This window comes from Chaetura pelagica, unplaced genomic scaffold (genome assembly GCF_000747805.2).
Source record: "Chaetura pelagica isolate M959 unplaced genomic scaffold, ChaPel_1.0 scaffold117, whole genome shotgun sequence".
NCBI classification, from domain to species: domain Eukaryota; kingdom Metazoa; phylum Chordata; class Aves; order Apodiformes; family Apodidae; genus Chaetura; species Chaetura pelagica.
The window spans coordinates 505,797-520,761 of record NW_009954185.1 but is presented as its reverse complement, the minus strand read 5'-3'; the positions used below and the strand labels follow the sequence as shown (position 1 = coordinate 520,761).

General features: G+C 43.9%; 1 protein-coding gene across 1 annotated transcript in view; it reads right to left on the bottom strand.

Moving 5' to 3' along the window:
- Positions 1 to 3,357: 3,357 nt before the first annotated feature.
- Positions 3,358 to 14,965, bottom strand: part of USP18 (ubiquitin specific peptidase 18) — a 19,205-nt gene continuing 7,597 nt past the window's right edge. Inside the window, exons 3-12 of the mRNA XM_010002998.1 lie at positions 14,067 to 14,261; positions 12,187 to 12,283; positions 10,699 to 10,841; positions 9,367 to 9,446; positions 7,451 to 7,597; positions 6,515 to 6,610; positions 5,175 to 5,345; positions 4,449 to 4,580; positions 3,934 to 3,983; positions 3,358 to 3,429 (exon numbers count right to left, since the gene is read on the bottom strand). Of these exons, the coding sequence (XP_010001300.1) occupies positions 3,381 to 3,429; positions 3,934 to 3,983; positions 4,449 to 4,580; positions 5,175 to 5,345; positions 6,515 to 6,610; positions 7,451 to 7,597; positions 9,367 to 9,446; positions 10,699 to 10,841; positions 12,187 to 12,283; positions 14,067 to 14,261 (1,160 nt within the window). The 3' untranslated portion in view covers positions 3,358 to 3,380. The remainder of the gene's footprint in view (positions 3,430 to 3,933; positions 3,984 to 4,448; positions 4,581 to 5,174; positions 5,346 to 6,514; positions 6,611 to 7,450; positions 7,598 to 9,366; positions 9,447 to 10,698; positions 10,842 to 12,186; positions 12,284 to 14,066; positions 14,262 to 14,965) is intronic.

The window sequence follows — 14,965 nt, the reverse complement described above, 5'->3', positions numbered from 1 at the left end:
CTTCATTTGCACAGTGGCTCAAACACAGGGTAAATAATCCTTTGCAGCAGCTCTACAACGGTGTTGTGAGTTAAGGTAGAGATTATCTAGATACGCCTTTCCGTAGCCAGCCTCTGGGAAGGTTTAGCCTCATTTCCTCAGCTGTTACGAGTTGAACATAAGCATTATGTCTCACCAGAATACATCTTCTGAGGGTAACACGTCTGTGCGTGTGGTCAGTAGCCTCCCACCTGCATCCCTTGCTCTGCTGCCTGAGGGGTGAAAGGGAGGGCTGTGTTTTTTACAGAGTACAATCCTTGTTCTTTTTCAAAAGCAGGTTCTGTATGTTTCTTTCCACACACCTCACAGACAGAGCAGTTTTTCAGAGGATCCAGGATCAGTCTCAGTCCTTATTTTCATTATGTAGATAAATTCAGTGCTTACAACAGGACAGTTAAAGCATTTCACACTTCAGCTGTCTAGACCTCAGAGACTTTTGGTCTTTGTGTTGTAGCCTTCCATTGAAAGGAAAACTGGGATCAGTCTCAGTGTTTGTGAACCTAATTCTAAAAGTGGCCCCAAGGAGCCTGAATTGCTAGAAATACCTCATTGGAGCTTCCAGTATTTAAGGTGTATGTTCTGTGTAGACCTCTGGCTACATCATGTCTGGGACCTGATTGCCTGTGTTGAGTCTGTGTGTCAGGGCTTTGGTAGCAGTGGAGGGGCCACGGGGTGGCTCCTGTGAGAAGCTGCTGGAGACCCCCAGCTCCAAAAAAAGCCAGACCTGCCTCTGGCCAAGCCCAAGCCCATCAGCAACAGTGATAACCTCTGAGAGTAACATATTAAGAAATGGAAACTGCTAAAGGACCTGCAGGGGAGAGCAGAGGAAGAGTTGAGAACAATACCTGAGCAGAGATAACAAGGTCAGTGAGGAAGAAGAGGGAGAAGGTGCCCAAGTAGAGGCTACCCTGCAGCCAGCCCATGGTGAGAGGGCAGTTGTCCCCTGCAGCCCGTGGGGGAGCACTGTGGAATAGTCTGTGAAGGACCACGGTGGAGCAGATGTGGACCTGCAGCTGTGCAGGACCCCATGCCAGGGGAGGTGGCTTCTTCCAGAGCAGGCCGTGATTCTGTGGGCAGCCTATGCTGGAGCAGTCTGTTCCTGATGGACTGCACCCCATGGGGGGGACTCTGACATGTCAGAGAAATTTGTGAAGGACCTTATCCTTTCGGAGGGACCCCCTGCTGGAGCAGGGGAAAAGTGTGAGGAGTCATACTCCCAGAGGAGGGGCAGCAGAGGCAACATGTGACAAATTGTTCACAACCCCCATTCCCTGTCCCCCTGTGCCACTGCAGGGGAAGAGGTAGAGAAAGCAGAGCAAAGTAATTTGGGGCCAGGAAGAAGGGAGGGGTAGGGGAAGGTATTTAAGATCTGTTTTTGTTCTTTGTTGTCCCACTCTGATTTGGTGACAAATTTATTTTTTCCCCAAGTCGAGTCTGTTTTGCCTGTGACCATAACTGGTTGAGCGAAGCCTCCCTGTCCTGTCTCGACTCACCAGCATTTCGTTCTATTTTTCTCCTGACCACCCCACAGTGGTGGGGAGCAGTGAACGAGCAGTCCCAGTGGTTCTGTGTTGCAGGCTGGGCCTAAACCGTGTCGCTGCCTCTGACTGGAAGCACACAAGACAACAACATGCTTACAGAAATGCTCAATAATCCAGCTGTGCTGGTGGCAGAGGTCAGGCAAGTTCATCCCCACCACCAGGATGGTGGACCTTGCTAGTACAGTGAAATAAAAACCTGCTAGCTCATAAAAATGTAATTTCACAGCTGTGCTCCAAGTTCTCACAATTCACCTTTCACATAACAGAAAGCAGACATGAGAACTTCATCATCAGTTCAAAAATAAAATTAGGTTATATACAGATGCCATTATAACTAAATTAGTCATTTTAAAAATGCACTCAGTCCCACACAAAATAGCACCCTAGACTAATATGTGAGGCTAGGAGATACTTTTAGATCCTGAACTACTGGAACCACTGATCCTCTCGCAGACTGTGGTAGACCAAGACTTACCACAATGAGTGCTTTACATCACAACCAAAGATTTTAACTTTCCTCACAGTTGAGTCTTGGGATGGCCTTTTAGAACACTGCTCTTCTGCTTGTCACATGTGACCAACCTTCCTTTCTAGCTCTCTCGTTTCGCTCCCACTGTGTGTTCTTGCCATGGGAGCACAAGCTGAACCAACAGCAAAGAGTCACTGGACTCAACATGAGATTTAAAAATTACTCACTTTCATGAGAAAATTATTCTCTCCCGATCATGTTCTGCTTGAAGGACATGTCCAGTTCATGGACAGAGAAGAAAGAGGGAGCATGACAACTCCAGCTGGAAACCTGCTGTCCTGTTTTGAACCAGGATGAAGCCACTTTTCCTTTTACTGATTATTTTTTTTTACCTTCAGTAAGCTCTCTTTTAAAAGTAAATGTTGCAGCTAGGACTGGAGTGTGACACCTGCTCAAGAGTACCAAAGGAAAATCCCAGAAGTTCAGGAATATTAAGGCATCTCACTTCTCATACCAGTGTATGGAGTGTGTTATGCAAATCACTAGGTAGCTTCAGAATCTCTGTTGCTTGGAATATACAGGAAAGAATATGCATCTAAATGCCAGATAACCATGCCAAAACATTTATGATCTGCATAAATATATACAAACTCATTGTGTAAATCAGAACTACTATGATAGCTCCTGATTTTAAAGTACGTCTTCATGCTGACACCCCCTTTCAAGCACATCTCAACATTCATTTTCACAAAGGTTTTAAGAAGCAAACATCACTGATGCATGTGTCATGAGTGGCCTGATCCTTGTTCCAGCTGTTTCTCAAGAATTTTGGAGTGTCCAGGAGAGATTGCCAGCATCTAACATGGCACTAAAAGGGCAAAGTCTCAAGCTCTTACAGCCTTCCTGACTAGGTATGGCTATCACAGCTCTCCAGCCATACCACCAGTTTCCTTGGAACATCAGGGAGGCTTTCAGGCAAAATGCTTCCCCTGTACTGCAACACATGGTATCAGCATTAACGAAACTAGTAAGTCAGCAGAAACAAGGACTAATTTTACAGTATTTTAGGGGGAATTTAGTATCTAGAATCACATAAATACCAAAAATATATGGAGGAAAAATTTTCTAAGTGCAACAGTTCTAAGTTTCCTTCTCTCGTTGAGTCTCTACTGCACTTTTTTCATAAATAAATGTAAAAGGTAGAAGTTGCTGACGTAGTGCCTAGTGTCCTTCTTTGTGGAACATTTCTACACATCCACACTGGTAGAGAGGTGCTGAACTCCATGGACAATGTATGGCTTCCTCAGACATTCGGATACTCCTGGATAAGGCTACTTAGGATGTTTTTTCATGTAAATCAAGAGATAGGCTGTTTCTCCCCTGTGGAAGCAAAGAAAAAGCAAAACAAGATGTATGTTTGAAGATTTAGGTTACAAGTAACCTCCCAGGTTTGGTCCTGCTCAGCTTATTGATGCTGGCCCTCTTCAGTGTTCCTGAGGCAGCATATAAAGCTGACCCTCAGACAGCACTCAAGCTTATAGGAGGCAGTATCTCTCTCTCCATGGTTCATTTTCTTATAATGCATCAAAATAAAAATCATAGAAGAATCCTGACTGTATCTATCCTGTATCTAACTTCAGACAGGATATAGGTCCAGGGTGCAATCAAAAGTAACAAGACCACTCCTGTAGTCCCTTTTGTGACTCCTCCATAATCCTTCAGGCTACTGGAATAGACATGTACAGTCACATCAGAATAACCACAATACAGGGATGCCTCTTCTACTCCCCTATCTGTATCCCAGATACATCCCAAGACAATACAAATTCCCTCATTCCAAACCCCAGAGCAGCATTTGGTAGAAACAGAGATGTGTGTGGTTACCAGTGGAGGTCGGAATGCCCATAGGTGCATTTAACATCATCCCATGATACCTAAAGAAAAACACACAAAGGGACCCTGGTGAAGACTCTTAAAGAGATGAACACGTTGTGATACCAGCACAGCAATTCTCGTCAGAGTGGTACTTCCAAGAACTAAACACCTTCTAATAAATTGCTTTTTCATCACTTTTATCCTTTGAGGAAAAACATCTCCTTTGTCTCTTCTGAACACATACATTAAACAGTTCTAGAGCACATCAATCAAAGTACATAGCAAATGGCTGCTTCTGTAAATTACAAACTAGAACCTGAGGCCTTGTTTGGTACAGGAGCTAGAGCCACTTTGCCCTCAACTCAGAGTGTGCTCTAGCAGGGGAATGAGGCGCACAAGGCTCTGCAGCTTGAGTTTTATTTCCTGGTTCTCTTTAACCAGCAGTCAGTCAGACTGTATGAGAGCTGGAGGAGTGTCCAGGAAGCTAAAAAAAAAATAAAATAAATGTGGATTTGTCTCCTCACCTGGCAAACCTGAGAATCGTTGAAGCAATACCATTTAAATTCTGTGAGACTTCGAATATAGGCACAGTAGTGTCCAGAATCAGTTGATCCTGAATGAGCAACAACAGCAAAAAGCTCATACTGCCAGCTAGCCTGTGAAGAGGCACAGAGAATAACTTTCAGTGCAGCAATTCTCATTTGCCACTAGTTGAAGGGAAGCAGCAACCAGGACAGCAACAATGTGCATCACATAAGGAAAAAGGATAAAGATCAGATTTGCCTTGAGGATCCTACCTTTTTTCTCCTATTCTCAGTGTTTTGCCTGCCAGCTATGGGCTGGAAGACTCCCTGAAGATAAGAGGGGTGTGGAAAAGGAGGTAGGACAGGAAAAGGGGCAGTAAGGAGGTTACACTGCAGGCAACACTTCAACAGCCAGGTTTTGCTGTTTCCACACTTTCCCTTGTTATTTCTCAGTAAGGGGAACAGATCAATTGTGTGGCTGATCCCTCCTACCTGCCTAGCAAAGCTGTCATCTCCTTGCTGACCTCAACTCTGTGGTGAACAACACTGCATGGAAAACTGCCAGGAATGGAGTTCCACTGTTTTGGACTAGTGACTTCTGCAAAGCAGTAGGTCTGCTGCTGACCGAGGCTGTCTAACCTTGGAGGTTGAACCAGAGGACAGAGGTTGCCTCTAAGACATTGTGAAAATCTGACCTTTTTAAACAGGGAATTAGGAGTATCTTACCTTTTCATTGCCATCCACTTCGCACTGATTTTCTGTCAAGACTGCATTGAAATCAAGGTGTTGTGGGAATGGCACTGGGTGGCTAAGCTTGTGAACCTTAGCTGATGTTCTAAAGCAGAAGCGCTTCAGGTGTATGGTCAGAGTCTGTGGCAGATGGACTAGCTTCATGCTCTGTAAAGCAATAGATAATGCAATTGAAAACTAAGGAACTGACCCTGTGGAGGAGGTGGAAACAGCCATTGCCACCCAGTGAACGTAGGATGGAGAGAGGTCAGTGCTTCAGTGAGTAACTGCCAATTCCACTGGACACCAGATGCCAAACCTTTATAGCTCATCTGCACACGAGACACAAACACATAGTAGAGCTGTGATAACCATGTTTCTCAATTCCAGCATGATCAGCACCCAGTCTTGGGTGTGTCACATAGACTGCTTTGTTTCTTATCTGCTTTCTTAATCCTAGTTTGGTAGCACTAGGCTGGGGAGGAGAGGCAAGCCAACTCCTTGTGACATGTGGCCACTAGAGTTCTGTGCAAGACACTAAGCTGACAGCTCATTCCTTCCAGAACTGCCTTTGCTGATATTACTACTGCTGCCACGGCTACCACCAAGACATTCGGGTGCACTGTGGTCTTGGAGGCTGCCCACTGGTGAAGAAGATGTAGAACATCCCCTCCAAGCCTTGAGCTGAGGCAGTCTCCCTCACACACCTCTTTTCAATTCATGTGCCTCTTCATAAAACAGCTAATTCATTGACTGGCAGAAACCAATACCATAAAAAACGGGGAGCAAAATGGAGAGCAAGGAAGAAAGGAAATCACTCTACAGTAGCATACTTTTAGGTGTATGCACAGCTCCAGGAACATATCCTTGTCTATCCCTGGAGTTATGCAGCAATGTAAAGCCCCACAAAGGAAACACAACATAAACCAACAGAAGCTCTTCTACTGGTACAGAAATATTACATCCCTCGGTGACTTACTTTAAACCCCTGACAGCATTATTTTGTTGTTAAAGCTACACCTACAGTGGGGAACCTTCTAACAGGAAAGATGCATGTGGTTTATACCTAGCTGATGTTGCTGTGCTGGTAAGTCTTTGAGTCGTTGATCTCATCTTAAACTGGTATGGTTGAGTTCTTTCCCCACTCTTCCCAGTCCCAAAGGGAGTTCTGGGTATAAGAGACATATCCTAGAATTGTTTGGGTTGGAAAGGACCGTAAAGATACCCAGATCCAACCCCTCTGCATTGGCAGGGACACTTCCCACTACATCAAGTTGCTCAGAGCCTCATCCAGCCTGGCCTTGAACACTTTCAGGGAGGGAAATCATTCTGATTACCTGCAAAAAAGGTGTTCTCCTTCCACACTGTTCACAGAAACACATGTTGCAATCAGTCAGCTCTTCTGGATGGAAAAAGTATTCCAAGCAGTCCTCCTAAGAAGACAGAGATTTCTTTCAACTGAATTCCTTCAAGATGCATTTCTGTTTCTTGTACAGGGTACATGCAAACAGCAGAGCTAAAGGTATGTTTATTCAAAGCATGAAAGATTGCCCAGCAACTTAAAAAAGGGTATCCCCTTTTTCCTAACTACTGTCATGATTAGATCACTAGAAAAAACATAGAATACCACATTTTCCATAAAAAAAAAAATAAATATGTCAATGCCCAAGTGTCTTTTATACTAACTTCAAAGTCTTACACATTTTGAGAGAGGTTCCTATAGGATGAAACAGTATAAGGTGGTCAGAGAATAAATAATGCCCTATGGTCCATGTGTCACCTGAAAAATCCACTTTCTATTTGTGGCAGCACCTACATAGCCACCATCACTCTTGCTACCTGGATATCAACAGCAGTACTGACTTAGCAGTAAAAGAACAGTGTACAGCACAGATGTAGTGAGTCTGGACAGGCATTACATGTTATCTGGGGCACCTCACTGCAGTATCTAAGTTCTCACAGGTACACATCACTGTGTAATACAAGTCTTTGAGTCTTACAAAGTATTTAGTCAATACCCTTTTTAGAAAGGCAATTCAAGGACTTTATTTTCCAGCCCTCAAATCAAATACAATTTCTGAGAAATGTAGAACCCCTAAAAACAAAGAAATGTGACTGAGAAAGGAACTCCTCAAAACCCCACACACCCTGCAGATATTCTTGCAGAGATTCTAGATGAGTTCCAGAAGACACCAGTGCTGCAAGGAAAAGGCTCCCACAAGGAACAGAGCAGAATTTCCTTCCTGAGGGAACAATGCTGCCACTGAACTTACCAGAGTCTTCAGCATGTGAGAATTGGAATCCAGCACTGGGACAGGAAGGGTTAACATGGTGCTATTCCTCTTTGTTTCAAAAGAGCATTTCTGACAGGCCAGATGCTCCTGTACACAGATAATGTACAAATTGCTCAGCTCTTCAACCTGAAGGGGTATTAAAAAAAAGCCAAAACAAGGTTTATGAAGGACACAGCTGAGACATTTTCCACCATGGGTGGGAAAGCCCATGTGGACACGTTACTTCATGCAATGTTACTGCTTTAAGGCTTGAACCTAGGTCTGACATTTACTTATGTGGACAGAGTACTTCTCACCATTCTTGTGGTTTTGGGCCCAACACAACAACAAAAGGAACAGCCCCATGGCTGCTCACTCAACTCCCCCATCACACACATACACTCTGGGATGAGGAGGACAAAGCTCCTTGGCAGAGACAAAGGACAAGGAGGGATCTTCACCAATTAAGGTCCCGGGCAAAACAGACTCAACTTGGGGAAAAAATAATAATTTAATCTCACACTAATCAAACACACACAGGACACACAAAGAGCAGGGCTCATGTAGGTTACCCCCACCCCTCCCTTCTTCCCAGGCCCAAATCACTTTGTTCCTGGTTTCTCTCCCTCCTTCCCCCCAGCAGCAGAGGGGAACAGGGGATGGGGTTTAGGGTCAGTTCATGGGCTGGGGGTGGTTCTTGCCCGCCATTCTCCTCAGGAAGAAGGATTCCTTACAGTCCTTCCCTGCTTTCCCATGGGAAAGCCCTGGTGCCAGGGTCTTCCAAAGCTGCATAATCAGAGTCCAGGGGCAGCAAAATCCACTGGCCACAAAATCCAAGTTCACTGGCCAAGTTCACCCCTCCTGGCACTTTCAGGGAATGTTCCACCAGGTTCCTCCATGAGGGCAGTGTCACAGCTACCATCTCACCTTGGGTTGCAGGGCAACTTCTAGGGCACCTTCTTCCCCTCCTTCCTCACCAGCCACCAGCACTGCTCTCTTCTCTCATCCTCCTGCACCAGCTCTTCTCCCTCTAGCACAGCTCTTTTCCCTCAAGTCCTTCTCTGGTCAAGTGTTATTGCAATTCTTTCATATGTTAATGACAGAGGTGCATCTGTTGTCCCTCTAATGGCTCCTTGGCTGGTTTTGGAGCAGGGGGAGCTTCTCAGCTTCTTACCAGAGCCACTCCTGTGGCCCTTCCCCCACTACCAAAAAACCCATCAAACCAAACCAGAACAACCATTTAAAGGAGAACAACTCCTTCCCCTCATCCCCCAACAGAGGGAAAAGACAGTCTATGACAAGATCAGACAGTTAAATGTCTGTTTTGATGCCAAATGTTATTGTTTTGTTTGGAACTGCAACAGGAGCCTGCCTTCTGTATGACTATGACACTGGGTGAGGAAGAGTCACTTTTCTCTTACCTTCCTCCCCACGAGGAACTATCATACACACAGTATACTAACAGTGACTAGTTACAATGAAATGCATACATCTGACTTCAAAGAATGGAGGAACTGTGTCAAGACGTGTCATTAAATGCTTAAGGAAATTTGTGGAAAAAAAGAAATGCAAAGTAGCTAAATTCAGTGTTGGAAGACAACCAATTGTTATTGATGAGCTCTTGGTGATCTTAAAGGCGTTTCCCAATCAGAATGATTCTGTGAACTCTCCTATTAGAACAGAGACCCTAGCATGCCCTAAAAGTAGGAGGAACAAAAGTGAACTGTTTTGAAATGCTGACACCTAAGAAATCAAGATTTCCTCTTTGATTCAAAAAATGAGAGGAAAAATTCAAATAGGGGATAGTTTTAAGAATTTAATTTAGGACATTTGTCAATGAATGGGATTATTCAAGAAGCAGAGGAAACCACACACAGGATAAGGGTCTGCTGTTCAGTTCAGTTGACTGTCCTTACCAGCTCTGGCTCTTCCATCTGCCTCTTTAGCAAGTTCCAGATAGTCAGAAAGAGATGGGCAGCATCATGCTGCACAAACACTGGACAAACAGAAGACACAGCCTCAATCAGTATAATGAACAGCACTAAGCACTGATTTCCCACAAATGGCAAAGGGAGATTTATTGTCCCCCATTAGATCCAATCTCTTGCTCCCTTGCCACTCCCTACAGGGACAGAGCTCAGGCTGGAGATGAGCTGCATGTCTCTATGTGACCTGAGCAAGCAGTGGGAAAAGACTGGAGGGTCTGAATGCCCCATTGTACAACCCAGTGCAGAAGTCATGGCCTTGTCACCAGAGCAGGACCAAGAGTATACCCAATACCCAGTGGAGAACAGGGCTCAGATATCATATTGACTTGAGGGCTGCATTTATTTAAGGACTTCCTAGAAACAATACAGAGTACTCTTTTTCACCTTCACTGCTCCACAGCCTTGTCTCCCCCATTCCCTCCCCAAGGCTGTAACACTCCTGAGTGCTGAGAGAAAAATGATAGGGAGCCTATCCATATGTCTCATCCACAGAATGGTATAAACTTTGATCCCCACCCAAGGAATAAGCACACAGTTTCAGCACAGGAAGCTGAAGATGATGTAGTAACATTATGCTTTGGCTTTCCACTCTGGCTAAACTGGTAGATTAAGAAACTTGAGATGGTGGGATACAGCTCTATGCACAGCTTGCTATAATGGCTCAGCAGAGAATTGCTTCAAGATTGAACTTGGGGGGTAGGGAGGATATGTTGGAAATCCATGTCCTTGAACACAAAGAACTGATGTTCTCAAACCACAATGAACTCAAGATTTAGGAACTGGGCAAAAACTACACACGGTTTAGCAAAATCCTGACATTTCAAGTCATCTTGCATTCCTCCTTAATATAGGTCTAGGCTGGCTACCATTTATGCCTTTCAGTGCTGTCCTGTTTTGGCTTTTATAGTATAAAGATCAGGACATTTGGAAATACTGTGTTTATTTTTATACATGAACAGAACCCCAGTATCCCATCCTCTCTCTGGCCAGCAGCAGAAGATGAGTCCACCAGCAGTCTGACAGTCTTCCCACCCTTTGAACATGAGAAAGGATATCCAGCAGGGGCTTTTTTTCCCCTCTTAACAAGTGAGACAGCATCTCACTCACAACTGAGGGCAGCTATTAAGAGCACTGCCTTATCCAGTACCTCACAGTTCTGAATCTCTGAATGAGATGTCAGAGTCTGCACAGCTTACTAGTGCTTGATAATTTACATCCCTGGCCTGCAGACACAGGTCAGCATGAGGCAGCCATGCTTACATTTTACTTTGTATGCTGAAAGACAGGAAACAACGTCTATGGGAGAAACAGCTTTCTGCTTTCCACGCTGCATCTTCTCCAACAGCAGGAGCATTTGGTACGGGACATTCCTCTTCTGCGCAGCACATGGTGGCACTCTGATCCTATAAGGAGGAGAAGCAACATGAATTGTAATCAAGAGTAATAAGACATGACACCTGAAGAAGTAGAGGTGGAGAGCACAGATAGCAACTTAAGAGGAACCAGAACGGGCATGTTTTTAGCAAAAGAAGGAAAAAGGGGAAGCAGACACCTGCACTAGCTCATCCCACAATGTAGGCTGACAGTTTTAAAGTAAAAAGCCACAATTTTTAAGATGGCCTGTTCCTGAATAAGGGCCAAGCTGAGCAGATCCTGAAGTTATTGTTGAAAGTGCTATAGAAAGACCACTACTTACAGCAAGTTTCAGACCTGTTCTTGCCTCCTACCTTTTCGCGTCTTCATTCTCAACAAACCCTCAAAATTCCATGGGCATGAATATCATAATGCTTGTATTTCAGCTATATGCCAACTGAAAAGCTCTTTATCCTCCCTAAATTCATTGCAGTTGACAGGTTTTTCAAAGTCTTTCTTCAAATAACAATGGTAACATACTGTCTACTTTATTTACCTTTGCCCATTTATCACACTTCTCATCTCTGCATGCCAGTAACTTGCCTTCTTCCCTCCCTGCACAATGATGACTGTATAAGGAATTTGGAGAAAGGAGGTTTTTAAGGGCAGGTTGGACAAGGTTTTGTGCAACCTATTCTAGTGGTAGGGCTCCCTGCTCACGGCAGAAGGGTTGTAACTAGATGATCTGTAAGGTCCCAACCTTAATGATTCTATGATTCAAAGACATGCACTTAGATGATTAAAGCTGCAGTGAACTGAGCAAACTGAAAATAAATTAAACCAGTTTTTACTGCAGTTGGTAGAGAGGCAGAAGCCCAAAGCCTCCTCACAAAAAAGGAGACAGCACAGTCACACATAACAAAGTAACACTACATATTTGCTATCTGCAACAACATATACTCTTCTCTATCAGGTGTTAGCCAGGACAACAGCAGGCCAGAGGCTATGGATCACTGGTATGTTTATGAGCACATGCCTAAAGTTACAAAATTAATAGTGACTATGGTTACACACAGTACATCTTTTAGTTATAACGGGCTAGAAGCATACCGTAAACTAAATCCTGTTATGGAAAAGACAGATGCACATCATAAAGACTCAGTATTCAGGGTTGCAACTAGAACATGAATCAGAGGTGACTAACAAGTCAGAAAACTGCAACTTCTACTTTTCCAGGCCCCAGTCTGTATGTGAAAGGCACAAGGCAGAGAGAACTTGCTGAGTGAACTGAAAGCACATTGCTAGCACTTTGATGACCCAAGCCTTCAAACGTATATCCCATTAAAAAAAAAAATGAAAACAACAGAGCAACAATAGAAGCATCTCAGGTGGTACCTTCGAAGTATTCTTGTGAAGTGTATATTCATGAGGAACACTTGGAGCACGGAGTTCAGACAGCAGCTCTGTGCAACATTGTACAGTCCAATGGCTCCTGTAGGCACAGAAAAAGAGGAATTAACACCTGAAGATAGGTATAGGAAAAGTAAAAGTTATATTAAAGTATATAAGAAAAGTAAAAATTATTTGGAAGTGGGAAACTCCTCTTGCATATATTCAGCCATTCTGTGCATAAATGTGGCATCTAGGTGTCCTGGTTTGAGCCAGGATGAAGCCAATTTTTCTTTTTACTGATTTTTTTTTTTCCTTCAGTAAGCTTTCTTGTGACTAGCAACAGTGTGTTCTACTAGGCTGATAAGACAGTGGAATGTTTTTCTAACTACTGAGGCTTCAAGGCTGCACCTGCATTCTGCCGGCTCAGACACTATGGGGAGATCTGTGACCCCCCCGTAGGAGGCTGAGTTAGACGGACAGCAAAATTGGCCAAAGATATTCCATTCCATATATCTACGTAAGCTCAGAGGAAGGTCAGAGATCACAGAAGACAACTTCCTTCCTTCTTCTTCTCCCCTTCTCTTCCGTCCATGGCCGGTGTCCAGGGAGGACTCTGTTCATCCATCACCGTTGACCCTTAAGCTCGAGCTCTCCTGACCCCCATAACTCTCTGCTCTTTTCCAGCAGCAGCAGCTCCGGGATTCTTCGGGACTCTTCCCAGTTCAGGGAAGTGCTGTGGGAGTTGCTGGGGTGGGGGGAGGCGAGAGGTTTTTGCCCATTCCTGAATATATCTGTATATAATTGTATATATTTTCTTGTATCATTCATTAGTGTTTTAATTAAAGCTGTGCAGTTTAGTTTTCAATCCAGCCAAGTCTCTCTTTTTCTCTCTCCTTCCCTACCTGGGTGGGGGGGGGAGGGGATCGAGAGCATTGTTGTCGGACCTGAGTCAAACTGTGACACTAGGCCAGGTGTAAGAAAGTGTTCAATCTATTCTTATGTTCCTCAAGCAGAGATTTTTTATTATTTTTTTTCCCAACTGACAGGAAAAATCCAAGTAAGTCTGGATTATGATACTCAGATGTCTCCCAGTTCCTCTATTTCCATTCCTCTCATAACACATCTAAACATTAAATAAATTTTTAAAAAACAGAAGTCAAAGGCTTCCTGTATGAGGATTTTTATTCTGCCTTTTCCAGGCCTAATAACACAATGAAAAGCTATACATGGGACCACATGTTAGCTGCCTACCACACAGGCTTTAAGTTTCCCCTTCAGCCTACTTATACTGTTCTTTGACTCAGTTTCAAAGAAAGGAACTAGCCTGAAAAGTGGAAAAGGCAAGTTACAGCTGTTCACGCTGCATTTGCATATTCTGTGGCCCAAAGGGATATAAGTAGTTGTGGTCAGAAATTAGAAGTTTTTCTTCTGAAGACATCACCAAAGAGAGATAGGAAATGGAACAGAAACTGAAAACAAATGAAATGCATACAACCATTGGTAAAGGTGGGATACAGATGGGATGGAGCAATAAGTACACCTGAAATGCTGATGACACCTTTAGAGAGGCCAATCTAGTGATGAAGGACTAAAACCAGGGCCTGGCCCATGGTTTAGCAAATCCAGAAGCATTGCTGGCTGTGTTTGGAAAGAGACAGGGCTAGCATCTAGACCTTTTTGGCTGCAATGGCCAACTTGAGGACTTAAAAGGGGAAAAAGCTCTGAGATCCTCACGTAATCTGTTCCCCAAAAGCAAAATGTTTACTTGGCAGGACAAAATGAGAATTGTCTGTATTTTCCTCAGCAAAGATACAAAGGAGAAAATGAAGCCTAAGCAAAGAGAATGGAACAGCAGGCATTAGAAACAAAATGTGAGAGGTTACCATTTTTTAAGTCTGCCACACCAAAGATTGATTTTAGCCTCTGTTTTTTGGCCTTCTGCTCTTTGGCTTCCTCTTTGTTATCTTGTACATCCATTTCTGCCTTCACAGTCTCACTTTCTGCCAGCTCTAGTTTCTTGCTTCTTTCTTCACATCCACTTTTTGGTCCATCAGCAATATTGTACAAAGGCAGCAGGTCTGCAGAAAACACAGAAAGATCAGAAAGAGGACGAGCACCCAGAAAAGGGAATTGTCTTTGTATTTGCTATTTTCATTATGAAGAAGCTGGAATGGCAATAACATTAGTAAGACTACTGCAACGACATTTGGGATGTTTGAATTAACTTGAGTACTGTGGGTGTGCAGGCCTTTGACGTGGAACTTGATGGCAACTGCACATCCTGCCTTTCTTTTCTGGCTAAATACATAAACAAACTATTGGTTCCACAAAACCAGCTCCACCCAGCCAGCGAACTTCAGATGTCCCTGTTCAAGATGTGATAAACAATACAATCAAAATTGTCCAAATGGCAGATGCTGCAAAACTCCTCTGTTTAGCAGAAGTAACGCTTTATCACCCAAAGAATTCTGAGTATTTAAAAGGACAAGTTTCACCTTCTCTAGCCTTTTGAGCTGATAGGCATTTCGTTTTCTCTACCAGGCTTTCTGTGTTGTTTTTATGTGCCTTAGTCACAGCTCTGCTGTCGCACTTTGGACTCTAATTCTTAAAGGCATTTAAGCACCGAGATACGAGTTTATTTTTATGCTCCTTGAAGTGCTCACAGGTAAAGCAACAGAAGCCCTAGAATGCCTTGATTCTCAAGAGTACTGAACAGACCATTACTCTCATGACTCAGCTACTGCCTCTTTGGAAAAAAAGGGGAAAAAGGGGGGGGGAAAGG